The sequence below is a fragment of the Hetaerina americana genome, unplaced genomic scaffold, assembly GCF_022747635.1.
Source record: "Hetaerina americana unplaced genomic scaffold, ioHetAmer1.1.p SCAF_3, whole genome shotgun sequence".
NCBI lineage: Eukaryota > Metazoa > Arthropoda > Insecta > Odonata > Calopterygidae > Hetaerina > Hetaerina americana.
In genome coordinates this window covers 109061581-109081435 of record NW_027286874.1, presented here as the reverse complement: position 1 = coordinate 109081435, position 19855 = coordinate 109061581, and the positions used below count along the sequence as shown (strand labels likewise).

The following is a 19855-nucleotide window of genomic DNA, read 5'->3' as shown; positions in this document are numbered from 1 at the left end:
ATAATAGATATTAAGAGAGACAAAATATACACGGGGACTCATCTTAGTAGGCAGTAGATAGTAAGAGAGAAGAGGATAGCCTTAGACATGTATGCACTGGAGCAACATATTACAAAGTCAATGCAGTTTTAAAATGAGATATTGGAATATTGGCCAGCATTTAGCCGATGCTCTTTCTTTTCCCTGCTCTCCCCCCATTGAACACTCAGACCAAAGCTTTTTCTTCCCCACAGTTGCATTGGTCAAGGGCACGTCATGACACTCAGCTCCAACCCACAATGCCACTCCCTTTTAAAGCCGGTTCTACAAGGCTTTGCAAAATAAAAGGTTAACACTTGAAAAATACTGGAATCCATTTTCAGTATAAAGAAACTACTGAAAAATCTTATGAATACAAAGCTATAAATTATGTTTCATCATCATACCCTGCCAGTATGCACAAGAATAGTAAAACTTGAACAGTGAAAGAACAACATTTGTAAATTAAACCCTCAAAACATTTTTTAATAATTTAAGTGGGCATGAGATGGTATATAATGCAACCAGTGAAAGGGAGCACCACTAGCTTATAAAAATGAAATAAGGTAAATAAATCAGCACTCTTCCTTTATTTGAGAATGCAATGCAACATTTTTTAGAAATGCATTACACAATTACAAGACTGCACAGCACCTCACTCAAAAATTTCATGTTGACATCCAAATATTGACCAAGAAGAAATAAAAGAGTACAAAAATTTTAAGGAACCTCCCTTAAAAGTAAGAAAATAAACAAATAATTGTATCCAAAATTAATTGGTTCATTTTATTTCAAGCTTTCCTTCTCCTCAGTTGGCATTTAATTCCATCCGGCAACAAGTTAGAATGCACCATCACTAAGAACGCACAGTAAAGTGGAAGCTAAACAACATTTCAGTCACATCTGATGGAAATGTTAACAAAAATTAAGAGTGTACTGTCAAGAGAGAATGGTGGATTACTCTTGATGGTGCAAATATGTGCATGACCCTTGAATTTGTTTTCAGCTCACTCTTTAATCTTCCAAGAAGAAATACTGGCCAGCTCTCTTCTGCTCCACATCCTATCCAAAGATAAATAAATATTAAAATCAGGAAAAATATATTTAAATGGAATTCAAAAAAATTCAATGATCTTCACTCTTATTTCCAAAGAAAAATCACATTTCACTAGTTTAATGAGAAGGTACAAAAAATACATTTTTAAGGAGAGTACCTCGAGAAATCATTACCAACAAAAATTAGACTACTTTAGAAGTTTTTTGATTATTGCATTGGAATGTGTAACAGAAAAACACTTGGGGGAAAATTAAACATTTTGCCAATAAATTTTTTTTTCTATTTCTAAAAAAATTGGGGACCTCTATCTTAGGATTACCCACTACAAATGCTATCAAGAAGATATTATTTATTACCTTTACTGAGTTTGACTTGTTGATCCTAGGTCTGAAGTTTTTGGGATCCCTTCGGAAGGTGATTCCCAATAGCTGCAGGAAACGATTCATGCCAGCAAGCAATGTCTGAGGCGTGTGGGCTTCTGTGTCAACAGAAGGGGAACCCTCAAACACTATCACTCTGTCAGCCAAATATGTAGCCATAATGAAGTCGTGCTCCACAACAAATCCGGTCTTCTTTGCATGAAGTATGAATCTATAAAATGAAAATAAATAAGATACATTGCCACAATTTACACATTCAAATTTTAGCAAAAGTTTAAGTTAGTGAAATGATCAATGGTTAAGGTCCCTAGGAAACATCTGATGACAAGTCCAAGAGCTTATTGGGATCAAAGGGATGCATGGTTCATCTGAGGCATCCAGAGACAATACATGGACTGCATTCACGTAATCTACATGGGTCATTCAATAAGTCATTAGGAAAAATAGAAAAATTATTTTGGATAGTTTTTTTTTAATTCTTCAACAGTCTCCTTTTAGCTAAAAAACTATTCACAATATTTATCTAACTTTTTAAGCAATACAAAAAGTAGGATTTTGGAAGGTCCACAAAATATGCATCTATGTAGGTCATGACCTCCTCATTCAACAGGACTCGCTATCCACTTTTGCATTACAAATCTTCCCTCTTCTCAAAATGGGACCCTTTCAATGGCATCTTAAATTTTGTGGGCAACCATTAGTTGCTAGCAGCCATATCTCCTGAGTGAGGAGGTTATTGAAAGACCAAAGTCCCACGTGTCGCCAAAAACAACTGAATCAGATGTAATGAATGAGCTAAAGCATTGCCATGATGCAACTGCAAGTTTTTTGCTATCCTAAGGCCTGGTCTTTTGCTCCGAACTGCATCACAGAGTTGGCAGAGAACTTGTTGATAATACTCTTTTGACAATAGTTGTCTTTCCGATGCAAATTTGTGATGCGCAACTCCAATGATATCAAATAACACAGCATCACCTTGATATTGCTTTGCATCCGTCGTGCTATTTTTGGCCTTGGGGACTTAGGATGCCACCATTGCAACACACAAGCTTTTGATTCCTAATGTACCCATACACCCATGACTCAACTCGGGTTGTTACGGTGCACAGAAACATGGAATTGGAGTTGGTAGTGTCCAGCAGGTCCTAAGCCACCTCTACATGGAGTTCTTTCTGTTTCGCCAACAGCAGCTAGGGAACAAATTTTGCAGGCACTCTGTGCATGTTCATATTTTAATGCAAAATTAGACATGCAGAATCTTTACTTGTCCCAGCTGCCTTGGCAATCTCTCGTACAGTCAAACAACAATCTCCTATCACTAGATTTTCCACCCTCTCAACAACAGCTGCGATCTAAGAGGCTTGCAGCCCCCCATTGACCACTTTCCACCAATGGGTGGCCATTGGTTGAATCATTCCTTCATTTGTGTTACCCCCATGGCATCATCTCCAAACACCAGCTGAATCTTATGAATTCTATTGCTTTGAGAATCACCATGATTTTGACAAAGTTTTGAAGCAGTATCTTTGCTCGACTCGCTCAGTCTTTTTAAGAGATAAATGGAAAAGTGATGAACATGTACATGTATGACTAGATGTCTTCACTTGGGGCAGCCAGCTCACTCGAAGGCGGTGAAAAAAAAATCAAGCACGCAAATACCAAGGAAATCTTCCAAGTATTCTCATAAAGAACACAACTAGGACAAATAATGTAAAAATAATTACCTCTTAATGACCTTCGCCGCAACCAGACGCTGTTCAGAGTCTAGGTAAGCTGAAGGCTCATCAACCAAATACACATCTGCAGGTTTCCCAAGGCAAAGGGCCATTGCTACTCTCTGAAGTTCTCCTCCAGACAAATTCTGCACCTCCTGGTCCATTATTTCATCAATGCGGAGTGGTTTCATAACATCTGTGACAAACTGAAACCACAATAATAACTTATTATTATTTAGATACAGAATCACGAATTTTTGACATTTATTGATTTTGTAGAAATAATTACAATTGATTGAAGAATTCAAACTTGGGCCTTTTTGACAACTCCTTCATTACACACTTACTATTGGTCAGTATTATAACTTATTGCCTAAATGTCTCGGACATTTATCAGATTAGCTGACTCTTAAAATTAAGAAAACAATAGAACCATTAACTAACTGTTGAATATTAAATCTTGGGATATCATTGCTGAAAGGCTAAAAAAGCAGGGCACAATTTGACAGCCTTTTGTTCATATCTCATACCACCAAATATCATGTTTAATTATGACATTTTTCTAACCATTTGAAAAGATAAAGAACTGGCAGAGTGAGCATAAGCATCTAACCTTTCTCATTTAAAAACCAAAATCATCCTCCAAGTAATTAAAATGCAGAAATTTCAAAGTGTAAAATTCATTCGCCTTGACTGGGATCACAAGTCACCATTTACTTGATTTGTATAAGCTGGGTAAAATATGTTTTTTAATAGTGGGGTGATCCTCTATAAACAAACATACTCGTACTTTACCCAGCTTAAATACATGAACAAATCATCTGGAAATATTTTTGAGATAATGCTTTCATGATTTACATGGAAAACTGATGAACAGTGTCATGTTGGATTCTCCAAAATGCATTTTGATTACATGTAAATGATTGCTCTTGATTAGTTCATGCTATGATATCCAGATTGAAAAATAAAAGATGCATTGAGTCACCACCAAATTCGTGCCTTGCCTGATGACAGCAGACCAGAAACAACATCGAGTTCAAGTCTGTCGGGAACTGTTTGAATGATCTGAAGAGTATGAAACCATCTTGTCCTGGATAATAACAGGTATTGGATTTAACAGATATGTCATGTGTTTATGGATATGACATCGAAACATAAGTGCAATATTCACAATGCATCGGTGAAACATTCCCCTGCCCCAAAAAAGCTCCACACAAGTTGGCTCGAATGTCAAGGGGGAGTGTTGACTGTTTTTTGCAATGCAAACGGGGTTGTGCATCATGAATACCTACCAAAGCCAGACAAGTCAACACGGAGTACTACCTGGAGGTTATGAAATGCCTAAGAGAGAGAATCACATGAAAACAACCCAAACTTTGGAGGAATGGCGAGTGGTTTCTTCACCACGACTCATTAGCCTCTCAGAACTTTTTTCTTTAGTTTTTAGCTAAAATCAAAACCACAGTGCTTCCTCACTCATACTACTCATCAGACCTGGCCCCATGGCACTTTATCTTGTTCCCCAAACTAAAAAGATTTGCCAACATTCCAGAGATCTAGAACAATTCGATGGATAACATTATGAGCATTCTGGAAGAAGCGTTACAAGACTGTTTCATAAAGAAAGTGGAAATACCGTTGGAATAACTGTGTAATCCCGGGGATGAGACTACTTGGAAGAGGAACCTGACCTTTTGAGACTACATGTAGGTGATTGTACTTGCAGCACAGAGACTATCAAAACAGTGTCCACCCATCCTAAAACAAATTGACATCATATTTACCTGGAGTGGCCTTGTCTTACCTGATTGACTATGCACTGGAATATTTGAGGTTTTACACTATTAGCTACTCCCTCTGTTTGGAATAAACACCCTCCCGACTTTCACTTTTGCTTAGAATGATTGATTAACTGCTGCACTACAATTCAAACTATTAATATTTTATGCAACTTGACCTGAGGCCCCAGCAGTTTTTTAGGTGGGACTCAAGGCAATAAGATTCACTGATAATCCACAAAAAATCTAGGTCCTCGGCTTATCATAAAATTAATATATTTGAAGAGCTGTCAATTTTTCATTGGCAGCAAGAAGAACAAGAAAAGAGTCATTAAATTACCTGAGGATGAACATAAGCATCACGAATCTTTTCATGCAACAGCTGACGGACAATTCCTTGAGATTTTGGGCTGATTTTCTGTGGTTTATAACTTATGTTCAATTGGGGTATCTCTCCTGAAAGAAAATTGGTAAAAAAATTAGCCATAAAAACAACAAAAAATAATACTGAGTGGGTTACCACCAGCACAATGCAAACAGGGTGCACATAATGAGGATATATTTATTTCATTACACACGGGGGAGGATAAGGTTCTTTCTGAGCAGACGATTTGTTAAATATGGACTTTAGTCAGTCAACCAGGGCATGTAAATTTCTGAAGGTTACAAACATTCCTCCAATGATATTCAACTCATTTGCTGACCAATTAAATGGCCTTGAGTCCTTTTAATTAGTCAGCAATTCAGACCAATTCAGGCCTTCACCCTGGACTGAAGGCCTTCAGTCCAGGGTGCTCAGTCCTCAGTACATTGTCAAAACATACCTTCAAATTGGTTGTATTATTAATATTTCATGAGTTCCATCCATTCATTGGAAATTGGTGATAAATTATGTGTAAAATGTTGAATCAAAGTACATAGAGGAATGAGATTTTTTGTACCACCACGAGAGAGACAAACAGTGACTTTGGCAGAGAGACCAGTGCAAGAGCAGCTAAATCCCTTTATTTGCGCAACTAAACTAGCACTTCCAGGGAGAATATAATTTCATTTTATGTTTTCTTATTACCCCAATCTCTCTTCTTTTATTATAGTTGTCCCAATCCATCAATCACAGGACTTAACAGTATAAATTATTTTGTATAAGTGTTTTTGACACAATTCTCCATGCCCACATTAGACATAACTTTCATGGAAAACTCTTCTACATTAACCAGTCAAATAAAGGTATTCATAAAATTAGGAGGCCTATACAATGTGTGTCCCAAAGTATTCGACCTGCTTTGATAACTCCGCACTGGCATTACTCTTCATCATCTAGCTCGTGGCAACCTTTGAAGTAATCCCCATTTGGCTGAGCAGCACAATACCATTGGTACTCCTGCATCCTAAAGGAGATCTTGGAGTCAAGTTTTCAGAATGGCAGCATTCAGTGCACACTCCAAAATAATTTAACTATCTCCATGTCATTAAACCGCTGACCTTTGAGTGCAATTTTCAATCTCGGGAATAAGCAAAAATTGCAGTGGGCCAAGTAGGGACTGTGTGGTGGCTGGCGAAGTTGTATCATCCTGTGCTTTACCAAAAAACCATGGGAAAAGGTTAGATGAATTTACTGGTGCATTATTGGGGTTGAAGACGCCAGTTGCTGCTCACCCACGAGTCATTGCCAGCTTACATACAAAGATGCTTTTGAAAATATTAAAATTAACGGTACATCCTGATATGAACAAACCCTTACCCTCAATATGCCTGAAAATTATCTGAGATCCACAAGAATATAGTAAACCATTAATAATTGAACCTGCCATCGTCGAAGACACAGATAAATCATTGATTGAATATTTCCCATTTCTCAGAATTTAAATATTTCCAAGAAAAATATTTCAATATAATTTTTCGAAGATCCAAAATTCCAAAAAAGAAGAAGCATTGTTAAGTCCAAGTATACCTATGTCCATATGTGCTTACATATATATACGGTGACAATTTTTATAAATAAATTGCCCATAATTTTTTTCATAAAATCCCTGCACTTAGAGATGATGAATACTTAAGTGGCAAAGAAATGGCGATGAAAAACGTTCATGTTATCCTTGCAGAGGAGAGAGCCATGCCTGCCAGGAGGGTCGTTTTCCCCCATCTGAGATCAAATAATCCACTCCACAAACAATTACCAGAGGAGAAGAGCAACAACTCACCAAGCCATTCCCCGGCAGTTACAGTGCTGCCACCTTGCCCACTCCTCCGGCCAAAGCCCAAAGAGATTGTAGGTTCCCTGAAAGCCTCCACCCCTCCCTCACTAGTGATTGCATGACATGCATCCGCTCGAAGTCTACAATTGTAACATTAGTCACAGCTCATGCAGAATGACCACTGCAATTACCATTGTATAAATGCTCTGTGAAGAATAATTCATGAATATATTCCTACCTTGACTTGTTATAAAGAGCATTTTGTAGATTTTTTGTGGACCACATTTTACTGGGCTTCTTTACGTTTTTAGATATTGTTGACCACTCAAGTCAGCTCACATCTGCTACCCTCAACTAATGGCAAACCCTCGTAAAATGCAAACATGCTGTGATCATTCAGATACATACCGGATCCATCATCTGGTTCCAGACGACCAGCTAGCATTCGAATGAAAGTTGTTTTCCCGGTGCCATTCTCCCCGAGAAGAACCAAAATCTCAGAGTCTGTGAATTGTCCAGGATGCACTCCAAGTTTGAATGAGCCCATTGTCTTCGTCATCCTTAAATGAGAGTACCATTTATTATTATTACCAAAAGGAAGATTTTCACATAAAAATCATTGCAAAACAAATATTTTGCAAATATCACAGCAAATATAAAAAATATGCACATCAAACATGAATTTGGAAATCTTAAGTGGGTCCATTAATGTGCGAATTTCACATGTTGTTAGGCTTAATAGAAGGTGAAGCTGTAGCCTAACAGATACAACCAACATTTGGGTTCATTAACTGAGTTTTTTTCATTTAAGAGGGTGCAAATATTAGCACAATAAAAACTCATTAACATAGAATAAATTTGACAAAAAGAGAAAGTTTAAAATAACATTAACAATAATACTAAGTCAGGTCAACAGCCAATAACACAAATGTAATAAAAAGGCAAGTAGTCTTACTTTGGGTACTCATAGTGGTGCATTCTCTTCACCTCTTCCTCAGTGGCTGATTCAGCTACCTTAAAAACCAATGATTCCTCACGAAAACGAAGATTTTCAGTTGGTACGAAGCCATCCAAGAAAATGTTGATGCCTAAAGAAAATTAGAATTTATCATACTCAAGTAGTAGTAGTTTTTAGGGGAGGCGACCGACAGCTGAGGTCATTTGCGCCATAGGGGATGGGCAGGAAAGGATGAAGGGTGGAGAGAAACCCGGCGTCGGCATTAGCCTACTCTTTACGAAAGGCGCCAAGGGGTCCGCAGTTTAACGTCCCATCCGACGGACGGCGTACTCACCCAAAGTGCCCTCCACAAAGCACCTCAAGTAGGGATCGAGATACCTCTGAAAAATATTCAACACCGCCGGGATTTGAACCCGCGCCCTCTGGGTGTTATCATACTCAATAACGATGAACAATGCACAATGTAAAATATTTCATTTGCTCAAAATGATTTTTGTGAGTCTAACTTTGATTCCAAAACTGGAAGAAAGATGCATAGCAAATGCGTGCATTATGCAATCACTGTTTCATTGGAAACAAACCAATGGATTTGGCTCATTTCCAACCAAAATTTGGGTACCTAAAGTAACTTTGGGTGAAATACTAAATTCTCCATTTACTAAACATCTTTATCAAGTGAAGTGAATCTGAATAAACTTCAATGGATAAATTTAGCAACACAGACTACTTTTTAAGCCCATTTTCTTCCTTGCCACCGATCAAATAGCTCAAGATGATTTGACTGTTTTTATAGCAGAGACAAAGACAGCACTACAGAAACAAGTACTTCATGCAAACAATTGGTAGCATATACTATCAGTAGCCCAGTTCACAGCCACTTAAAAAATATCATGAGCTTTTCAGAACAGATTTCTCATGGACTTGAAAATTTTCACCCAGACTTTCAGTTAATAACCAAATAATGAACTATATAATAGACATGCCACTGGGAATAAAGTTGTTACCATTACCATGGATTACTTGCCATGGTAGTATTTATAAGGGGAGGTGGCTTACAGCAGAGGTCATTTGCACCGTATGGGATGGATGGGTAATCTGGTAGAGGTAGGATATTTCAGGGAGTGAAGGAAGGGTGGAGAGAAACCTATTATCTGCATTAGCTTACTGTTAACAAAAGGAGCCAAGCTCCAGGGTCCACAGCTTAACTTTCTATCCAACAGACCATGTACTCACTTTAAGTGCTCTCCACATAGCAACCCAAGCTGGGATTGGGTTGCTATGTGGAGAGTGCTTTAACAGAAAAATACAGCACCACCAGGATTTGAACCTGGGCCTTCGAGTGGGAAGCCATATACATTAGCTACCGCACCATCAAGATCACCCAAAAGTATTAAAAATATCTGAAAGTAGGTTCCTAATCATAATAGAGTTGTTTATGTCAGCTGCAACCAAATATCAACCTTAATGACTGCAAGTATTCAATTTGAATCAATGATGATGATCAAAACACTAATTTAAAATGATTTGAAATGCACATAGGACCTGTGTTGCAATCCCCTCACCCCCTGATAAATCCTTATCTTACGTCAATCTAAATTGGTCCATAGTACTTCTCTTGGTCTTCCTCATGAGACTTTGCCTTCAATATTCTTATTGATAGAGCTGGCATAATTAAATCATTCTGGTACCCGCGGTTCATCAATTTCAAACACTTAAATCATCATTCTACTCCAAAAAACATTATTCAAATGGAAAAAGCTGAAAGAATGGCTAATGCAACTGCTACTACAACATCACCACTAAATGTTTAAACATACTCAGCAGAGGTCCAACCTGAATTGTTAATAACTATTAAAACCAAGTTCCAGGGTTGGCAATATCATCATTGAATCACGTTTAGGCAAAAAATGCACCATACTAAATGAAATGATAATTGAAAGTTTTCAATTTTTGTTTAGTTTGCTATTAAGTGGAGCCTTGTACAATGAGCATAATTCATTGCTTATATTTAAATATGTGTGTGTGTGTGTGTGTGTGTATATATATATATATATATATATATATATATATATATATATATATATTCTATGTATATAGAATATACATAAATATATACACAGAATATATTATATATATATATATATATATATATATATATAAATATGCATGCATGCATGTACATTGTTTAGGGTTGTGCATCATATGTAGTGTGGTTTCTCGGAAACCCCCACTATTGGTTAACTCTCCCAAGGAGTACCCCCCAGCATTCCAGACAATGTATGTGGATGTAGTGCAGGTTTCTTGGAAACCAAGACAAGACAATGTCCGCTACCCAATTCCCTTGTTGCTACAATGTAGCTACTTTGAAATCCCTCCCGCCTATAGGTGTGATGCCTTATAAAGCGAGACGCTCCTGGAGCAGGACCCCATTCCTTACCCATGCCTCACCCGATACCCTGCCTCTGAGTCCGTAGGTTGAGCCTACGACCACACCAGAGATGCCCAGCCCTTCCCTGCACCTATCCTGATGACCCAACTTCCTTACCCATTCCTCACCAGATACCCTGCCTCTGTGTCCATCGGTCGAGCAAACGACCACACCAGAGATGCCCAGCCTTGCCCCGCTAGCTCATCCCTACTCCCCGGTGCCTGAACCCCATAGCTTGATAAGGGTTAAATAAAAGACTCATTAACCGAATACTACTGTCTCATTCTGTGCTACTCTCCCACCAATGATTTCGCAGCTGCCAACCACACGACACATGTTTATCTTTTCTTCTAGGGCGAAATGTTGCAACTGGGATTGCAAACTCTATTTGGGAAACAAAAAAAATGTAAATAGATTATTATTTATGATACAAAGCTTATTCTTTTTTACTAGAAAGATAACTATAAACATTTGACTCCGCCCATGACCCCCACATCACATTTGCCCTGCTGCTTGGGACTTGGTACTTCTTGAAAGCTAGTCGAGTTTCTGATTGGTAAAAAACAAGCACGGGTTTAATATTCAAATTGTGGCTTTTGTTTGTGCAAAATATCAGCACGAGACTGCCTTTCATTTGGTTCCCTTCCGCATGTTCTCCCAGAAGAAACCTATCTCTTCTATTGCAGCAGCTAAGTCTCAGAATCTATGACCTTCTTGAAGTTACCAATGAAGTTTTCTCCTTCCATTGACTCACAGCTTGCTGCTTCACCATGCTGTGGATGCCGTTTCTTCTCTTAAAGTTAAAATCCTGGCATCTTCTTAACGAGGTCGGTCAATTTGATTTTCCCCTTCTCACAAATTATATTCTCGTTAGGGCACCATTGCAATGGCTTTTTGTTTATCCATATGAGAAGCAACCTTACAACATCACTGAGAATACATAACCATTATGCAGATACTCTCGTCACCATCTTTGCAGCATACATATTCTCCTTAATCTTGTCCTCGTTCCCGAACAAAATACAAATTGTTGTTGTAGACCGATTGAATGTGCATGCTAGATCAGCCACACTTGTGCCTTAAACCCGCTTTTCAATAATTTTACTTTTCATTTCTACTGTTATCGTTATTTTCTTATAACTGCCTTATAGCAAATTTTTCTTCAAGGCAATTTTTAAAAATATGCAAAAAATTTTATTGAACTTTGCATAAGAAAACCATAAATAATATGTCTGAATGTTTGTGTGATAACTAGTGGAACTAACGTCGACGTGGAACAAGTGGTAAACACAAACCGAAGTAGCAGGCGAACAATAATTCCAGAAATTCCACTCTCCTTGTCACTTCTTTTGCAAAAAGAAAGTCACTCGTTACAGGCCAATTATAGTCAAAATATTTGTGCGCATTGTGTGAATTATTTTGCTATGTGATGGGCTCATTAAGCACGGTTCCACTGTATTTTGATAAAAAAAATCACGTTTTCCCTGCAGCAAAATATCAACATTTGCGATTAAAAATAAAATTGATTCTTCAGCATATGGAATAAGTAAATGAGTTCCACAGCTGCATTATACCATTTTACAGAGCAAACCATTTCACTGCATGAAACCAAAATTAAAGGTTCTTCCGGGCCTTGGCTTTTGAAAGTTCTTTAATTGTGTAATTATATTTTTAACATGTTGATCCACTTGGTAATAAAAATAGCAAAGAATGACCCTTGAGGATGAAATCCTGGATTTCATCTTTCCAGTTTAAAAAATCTTTAACATTTGTATATTGAATAATTGGGAAAAATCCAAAATCTAACATCCTTACTGTCCGAATCATCATTTTCACAAACATTATATTAACTTGTGAGAAACTGAATATTCCAAACTAAACAGAGACATCACAGTATTGAGAGCTTCATAATGAATAAGATTTAACTATCTGAAACTATTTTCAAATGGCATCATTATTATAAATGCTTTTTAAAAGACCACATTTACTCTAAGGATCATTGCATTGCTTCACTTTTACACCACAACGAAACAGTTACTCCAGCCCCAAAAATAAGACTACAAAACCTTTTCAATGATGCCTCAAACATGAAGGAACATTTCAATGCACGGTAATCACAACAAAAGAAAAAGCACGGATTTTCAGACTGCCTGATGGGATATTGCTGATACTCATAAGGTGCCGTCTCTTCTGCATACAATCGAGCATCTAACTCATTCAGGTGGGAGTTAGTAGGTGGCATCAGATTGGTAGTCATAGTGCTAGTAATATTACTCATGTTAAGTATACGTTAATAATAAGTTCTGAATCATTAAAATCTTTGCAGTTGACAATGACCCATATGTACCAATTTGGAATAGGGCAATAGAGACATCACATTACGGGCTGGAAATGAAACACCCACGGATGCTAGCACAATGGCAGACAGATTCAAAATTCTTAAAAAATAACCTTACATTAAATAATAAAAATTCAAATAACTACTCCATTGTTGCTCAGCATATGCTTTTTAACAACAAATGCATTTAACAACAATGTTATTCAAAATGTAATCAGCATTTCAATTCCCTTAACAAAAAAATTAATAATAGCAAATAAACATTACCTTCTCTCACAGAGAAAGGCATCGTTACAACACCATAAGCACCTGGAACGCCATACAAGCAGCAAATAAAGTCTGAGAGATAATCCAGCACAGAAAGATCATGTTCCACAACGATAATGAACCTAGAGAGAAAGCAAAAGAAATTATAACAAATAGTACACTCAACAGCATATGCTATTGAAGAATAATTGATTTCACAATTACCAGTTACAAGAATAATTCTCATTAAATACGCAACAACAACTTCCAAGTAAATGCCTCTGGTTTTGCATATCTGTAGTAGCAGTAGTATTTAGGAGAGGCGACCGACAGCTGAGGTAATTTGCGCCATAGGGGATGGACAGGAAAGGATGAAGGGTGGAGAGAAACCCGGCGTCGGCATTAGCCTACACTTAACGAAAGGCACCAAGGGGCCCACAGCTTAACGTCCCATCCAACAGATGGCATACTCACTCAAAGTGCCCTCCACAATTCACCTCAAGTAGGGATCGAGATACCTACTGAAAAATATTCAACACCGCCGGGATTTGAACCCGGGCCCTCTGAGTGGGAAGCCAGTACAATAGCCACCGCACCATCTCGATCCCCTAAGCATATCTGGTCTTGCATCCATGCCAAAACACCTTGTCATACGTGCATGCATTTTGACAAGTTCTCCCCTTCAAACTACCAATAAACTTGAATTTTAATTAAATTATCAAGAGAGAAATTTGACAAAGAAAACATTCCAAAACCACTATTTGAATTTAACATGCAAAATGTCCCACATAACACTTTGATAGCACAAGTATTTAGCTATAATGAAGTGAATAATTTTTAAGCGTAAATCGAATATTTGATCAAAAGTGTTCCTTCACAGAACTTAAGAATCTACTACAACTATAATTATGGCCACATTGAATATAATTTAGCAAGGGTCAGCACTGACAGCTGATAACAAATGATAGTTTTCTCATTTACATTTGCAGGAAACCCTACATGTTATGCACAATACACAATGCCTCCACTATGTTCAGGTGCCCCGTTTAGCATTTATAACATCAAGAGTAAAAATATCTGGGTGCCAAACGTATCACTTGATCATATTTCTTGATTGACAAACACTGATGGATTTTCACTACTAGAAAACATCAGCAGAAGTGAAAATTTCCAAAAATAAAGGATTATTCGATGAAATTGCATTATCTACTCGAGACTATTCTCTAAGAGATTTTAATTCTATGAAGTTCACAGGAAAGTAACAAATATACTGACTTATCGGGGTGTATTAGTGAACGAATGGTAACAGCAGCTTTAAGTCTCTGCTTGACGTCCAAATATGAAGATGGTTCATCAAACATGAAAATGTCACCCCGCTGAATGCACACCATGGCACAAGCAAAGCGCTGAAGTTCACCTCCAGACAATGCATCGACAGCTCGATCGCGAATTTGTAGCAAATCTGAAAAATAGAACACCCAATGACAATTAGGCTACATGAATTGCATGTAATATTTCAAGTTCAAATATAAACATAAATGATTAGTGGCAGTACAATGAAACAGGAAATATTTTAGGTAGTAGATAGTTAGGACAATAGAAAATTACTATGAGTATTTATGCTGAGGAGTATCAATGTGCTCACTTTTAGAGGTTTAACCTTCTAAATTACCAACTAATGGAGAATGCAATGCTAAAGAACATAGATGCTAATTAATTAAATCTTGGATCTTATCTAGCATAAGACTAGCCGTTCCTCTTTGCCCAATTATACGTATTTACTGTACAATATCAGTGTACTGCTCAGAGAGCTTATTGGTGCACTGCATCCTATTAGGTCAGCATTCTATGACTGAAGAGCAAACAACTTCAGGAAGCGGATCCCCTCCACTCAATGGTTAACATAAATTGTATTTATGAAAGTGAGTGACTACAGGGAGCATAAATCCAATTGAACAGTCACATATTGTTCAACAAAAAATACAAGAAACCTTGGCACAGACTCAACATAAAATCACTGCTGCATCAAAATACTTTAAAGGAATAACTGGTATTATCTACTTTGAAGAAAAATAAGATTACTCGTTGCAACACACATAATTTTAAATTCGTGACTGTCCACAACTGCATTCATATAATTAAACAATGTGTTCAAAGTTCAATATTTGGCTCAACTTACCCAGTGACTTGCAAATCTCATCTTGATTGCCTCTCTCATCCTTTTTGTCGAGAAGTTGTTGAACAGATCCTTTCACTGCTTTTGGGATTTGATCCACATACTGAGGTTTAATGAGGGCCTTTAGATCGTCTTCTAAAATTTTTGTAAAGTAATTCTGCAGTTCTGAACCTCGAAAGTGAGAAAGAATTTCTGTCCAATCAGGAGGATCCTGCAATGGGAAAAATTTAAATTAAAGATACTAACGTCCTTGTGAACTGATGTGACGGCAAACGTGCTATATATGTTAGAAAGTTGCATGGAAAACAAGAAAATTATAAAACCAAATATTCATACACTATATCTTCCAAGGTTTGGTTTCTGCTTTCCAGCAAGAATTTTCAAGGCAGTGGATTTCCCTATTCCGTTAGTCCCAACCAATCCTAAAACTTCTCCCGGACGCGGAATGGGTAACCGATGAAGTTTGAAAGAGTTCTGTGAATATCGATGGGTAGTATCCCTTTCCAGGTTGCTAGGTAAGTTGATAATGGCAATTGCTTCAAACGGACATTTCTGTAAGAACATATAAAATTAATGTCAGCCGAAGCAGCTTCATAATAATACTACCATTCGTGTAGCTCAATTACCTACCTTAACACATATACCACAGCCAATGCAGAGTTCTTCAGATATAGTTGCTATCTTGTCATTGAGTGTGACTTCAATGCAGAGTTTTCCCATACGTACGACTGGGCATGACTTCTTGCATTCTTGCCGGCATCTCTTGGGTTTACATTTATCCGCAGAAACAATTGCAATTCGAGTCAATTTATCTGTTTCTTCAGTAGCTTTACTGTTTCGTGGCATGTTTGATGGCGGAATTTCACTCACCACACCTGTAGAGAACAAATAATTAGTGATAAAAAAGTGTAACTCAACGGCTCCAGTTCCCATACGGTTACAGAAATCAGACAAATTCAACTGATTTCATTGCAAAAAAATCCATCTCAACAGATACAAACGTCACTGATCACCTTCGCTTCGTAATTAACAATACAATGCAATATTTGTGCAATGAGGCAAACATGATATATTTTCACGGTAACCATCGCCCATGAAAGAAATTGTCTATATTTATTACGCAGTGTTTAAGAAAACACGAGCAATCTGTTACGAAACTTATGAATAAGGGAAGATTTCGGAGAGCTCGTTCACCATGACCACAACAACAAATTTCTTACTTTATTTGAAAGTTATTTTCTCTAGAGTTTAATAACCAATGTTTTGAAATAAATTCACTTAAGCTTACCTATGCCCTATATTCTCGTGGCCCACGGCCACACGTTTCAAGCGAAAGGATCAATTGGTGATTATGAAAAATTTACGGAAACGAGTTAATTCGCATGGAATCAAAACAAATTATTCGAGATTTTAAATAAATAATAAAGAGAATAATATAAAATGGAATATATTCTGTCCTGAAAAAAGTTAATTTGACCATAAAAAAACACACAGTAACTAAATATTGTCTATCATGATAACTGAAATTCTCATGAGTCCTTGGAAGTATTAAACAGTAGAATCTTACGAGAAACAGTTGATTCTACAAATGCGCAGGCAAATTCTTCTTCTTGCAACTGTTTCGGGGGTAGTTTACTACGTGTTTTCGCACGTGGTGGCTTTGGGTATTGTGCATTGTTTTTAGTAGTGCTGCACAGTTGAAAAGGTAAGGATCTCCGAAAACAAAATTTATATCAATGAATAACTATTCTTACGCGAGTAAGACAATGGAATAGGTAATGGTTTAAGAAAACTAAGACGTTCATCTCTCCATTTTGAACTAGAATTGACAATGGCACAGCGACTTGTGTGCCGTAGACGGCTTTCCTACAACACCAAAAGCAACCGCAGGCGAATAGTACGAACACCCGGTGGTCGGCTGGTATATCAATACCTCAAGAAGCCCAAAACTATCCCAAGATGTGGCCATTGCAAAGATAAGTTGAGGGGTATTCAGCCAGCTCGATCCATGGAGCGTTCCCGAATGAGCCGGAGGAAGAAGACGGTGAGAAGATCATACGGTGGAGTCCTCTGCCACAAATGTGTTAAGGAGAGGATTGTTCGTGCATTTTTGATTGAAGAACAGAAGATTGTGGTGAAAGTTCTGAAAGCCCAGAAAGTAAAGGGGAAGGTAGAAAAATAATCGCATATATTGTAAAAACTGAATGCAACCCATCCTCAATTCAAGTAAAATAAAAATATGAAATCAATTAATTTGAACATGTTCAATTTCACCTGGTGTCAATCAATGAGTGCCCCTTATTACGCCGTTGCGTCGATATTAAATCATGACTTCTGATAGATACTATTTCTTCATTGATTCACACTTGTTTCTTGTGCAACATGTAGGTGGTTATTTGCACAATAACAAAGGATTGGCGTTGGGACACGAGTGGTCAAACAGTGGAATTTGAGTATTTTTGAAGACTTAAATATTCTCTTGTTATCAAGAAATGTTGGAATTAACAGTAATCTAGAATCAGTATCTAGCCACCTTGATGCCCGGTTCTCCGAAAAGAAGAGGGTGCCTGTTGCTAACTTGAAAATGAAGTATAATTTCATTGCCGTAACATCCAACGATGACTCCAATGCCTCATACAATTTTAATTATTTTCTCTGCGAGTGATGGGAGTGAATCTTGGCAAAAATAGTTTAGTCCAAATTGGAAAGCTTTGTAGGCTAGGCTTTGAATCCACCAAGGTACGTAAAATTTTCCCCTTAATGCCAATCTGAACTTACACCCGCGGAGGCTACGCTAGTGATACTTATTTTTAAAACAGTAAATGTATTTGAAATACTTTGCAACCAATCATAAAGGCAGAATTACGCATTTTGGCTGTTATGATATCAAGGATTGGATTGTTTATGGATGTGACTGACAGAATCTAAGCAAGTAATGTGTACAACGATTAATTTTGATTTCCATCGGGAATTACTCAAAAGAAACCCAGTAGAAAGTACTTTCTGGAATTTAGAAACTCTAATACACTATCAGAAATACATCAAGAAAAGTCACTGCTGTTCCCTAACATACTTAAATTGCAACATTATATTTCTGGCGATATCAACAAATTATAATCACGATTATAATTTGTTGATGTTGGTAGAATCGCATTTCTTTCGACTGACATTTTTTTTATATACAACAATTTGGTTAGATACACCCAAATTTAACTAGACTGAAGTTTCTTGTGTTTCGCTTTGACTTGAAGTTTCACCGATGAATATCTTGGTAAGAGTGCTTGTTTGCGTTTTTCGTGATGTATCATTTCGATGTGCTGCCACTCTGGTAACCACCTGCAGTGCGTGGCTGATCTCTAGCCTGGGTTCTGCAGGAGTCCAGACCAGCGAGAGTTAACCGTTTATTGAACTGGGTGCTGGCAGAGGAGAGGATCATCAATGTCGTCATACGTTGCTAATGTTTTTTCGCTCAGAGTTTGCTTGCCCTTCTGTTTTCTCATCCCTCCCACTCTAGAAATTATACTATCAGTGAATCAATCATAAAATATATCAGTAAAAAAATAAATCATTTTATCAAGACAAATATGAAAATGATGCTAGGCAAAACTCGAATAGATACATAGTTTTACTTAAATGAACTCAAGTAATGACGCACACGATAGAAAACTTCGCTTCAAAATAGTTTTGTCACCTCACAAATGTATGTCAACATAAGATGAATCACCGGTAAATCGCAACCACATTTGCGCAGAAGGAAACTCGCCTACATCTACTTAATCCCCCTCTTAAAGTACTACTTGATTAAACTTTGTAGCAGTTGTAACGTTCTCATCAATACGTATGCCCTTAGGCTAAAAATGTAATGTAAGTCACAAGCTACACACTGTATCAAATGACCTCTTCCTGGTTGGATCGATTTTGAGACAGCCTCCAGGTTACCACAGACCTCGGTTTAGATACCTTCTTTTGCCGCTGTTATCACAATGAATTAGTTATGCTCTGAAGAGTGTGAGTGAAAATGAGGATGCAAATGAACAAGAAGGAATACTGCTTCGAACATGCTCTCGTGTACTTAAGTCTTATATTTGTTATCAACTTGGTGTATCACTTTCATCAAAGTCTACATTTAATATCAGGACTGCCCACAGGAGAGTTAAACATTTGGGCACATTCTTTAGAGTTTGAAACCAAACATGAGATCCGCAAGGACTGGGCTCATCCTTTTTAAGGATCCACTTATCTGTTAGGGCAGTGCCTTGTTCACATCAAAGCTCTATAAAAACGAAATGGTAAATCCTTGACATATGTATACATATTTCAATGCCTTGTTGAACAACAAACCCAACCTCTAAAATTGTCAACGACGGGTTCATTTTACATTGACCTTGAGGCATTCAAATGCATCTATTATGTTTTAGCTGGACTTAAGCAATTACTTGAACCAATCATTACAATCACAATGTGAAGCATATCAACCGTGGATATAAAAAAAGAGAATGCAAAGTGTAGGTTTATTATCATTTATTATAAAATGAAACAGGTACTTCAGAATGCTATGAATAACAG

The 19855-nt window shown here is 37.4% G+C and overlaps 2 protein-coding genes across 3 annotated transcripts; one reads left to right on the top strand and one right to left on the bottom strand.

The window, feature by feature from the left end:
- Positions 1-589: 589 nt before the first annotated feature.
- pix (ATP-binding cassette sub-family E member 1 pix) lies at positions 590-16701 on the bottom strand. Of its 2 annotated transcripts, none has more exons than XM_071587891.1 (12): positions 16578-16701; positions 15920-16164; positions 15626-15841; positions 15293-15500; positions 14389-14575; positions 13135-13256; positions 8099-8231; positions 7552-7703; positions 5289-5404; positions 3180-3376; positions 1432-1666; positions 590-1080 (listed from the first exon to the last, which is right to left on the bottom strand). In XM_071587891.1, the coding sequence occupies exons 2-12, from the start codon at positions 16133-16135 to the stop codon at positions 1033-1035; spliced, it is 1830 nt and encodes a 609-aa protein (XP_071443992.1). In that variant the 5' UTR covers positions 16136-16164; positions 16578-16701; the 3' UTR covers positions 590-1032. The 2 variants fall into 2 exon arrangements, with proteins under 2 accessions (XP_071443992.1, XP_071443993.1); XM_071587892.1 differs by lacking the exon at positions 16578-16701 and adding an exon at positions 16291-16396.
- Positions 16702-17120: 419 nt separating this feature from the next.
- Positions 17121-17752, top strand: LOC139690498 (large ribosomal subunit protein eL34-like). Its single transcript, XM_071587956.1, has 2 exons — positions 17121-17447; positions 17678-17752. Exons 1-2 carry the CDS (start codon positions 17121-17123, stop codon positions 17750-17752), a joined length of 402 nt encoding a protein of 133 aa, XP_071444057.1.
- Positions 17753-19855: the final 2103 nt, after the last annotated feature.

What these genes read in the sequence shown, in the direction of transcription:
- pix (XM_071587891.1), bottom strand. Translation starts at nt 16,135, where the DNA reads ATGCCACGAAACAGTAAAGCTACTGAAGAAACAGATAAATTGACTCGA. An exon ending in TGAGATTTGCAAGTCACTGG is followed by an intron (nt 14,576 to 15,292) that starts GTAAGTTGAGCC and finishes TCTATTTTTCAG; the next exon opens with ATTTGCTACAAATTCGCGAT. An exon ending in ATGCTTATGTTCATCCTCAG is followed by an intron (nt 3,377 to 5,288) that starts GTAATTTAATGA and finishes TTGTGGTTTCAG; the next exon opens with TTTGTCACAGATGTTATGAA.
- LOC139690498 (XM_071587956.1), top strand. Translation starts at nt 17,121, where the DNA reads ATGGCACAGCGACTTGTGTGCCGTAGACGGCTTTCCTACAACACCAAA. An exon ending in AAGTTCTGAAAGCCCAGAAA is followed by an intron (nt 17,448 to 17,677) that starts GTAAAGGGGAAG and finishes TGCAACATGTAG; the next exon opens with GTGGTTATTTGCACAATAAC.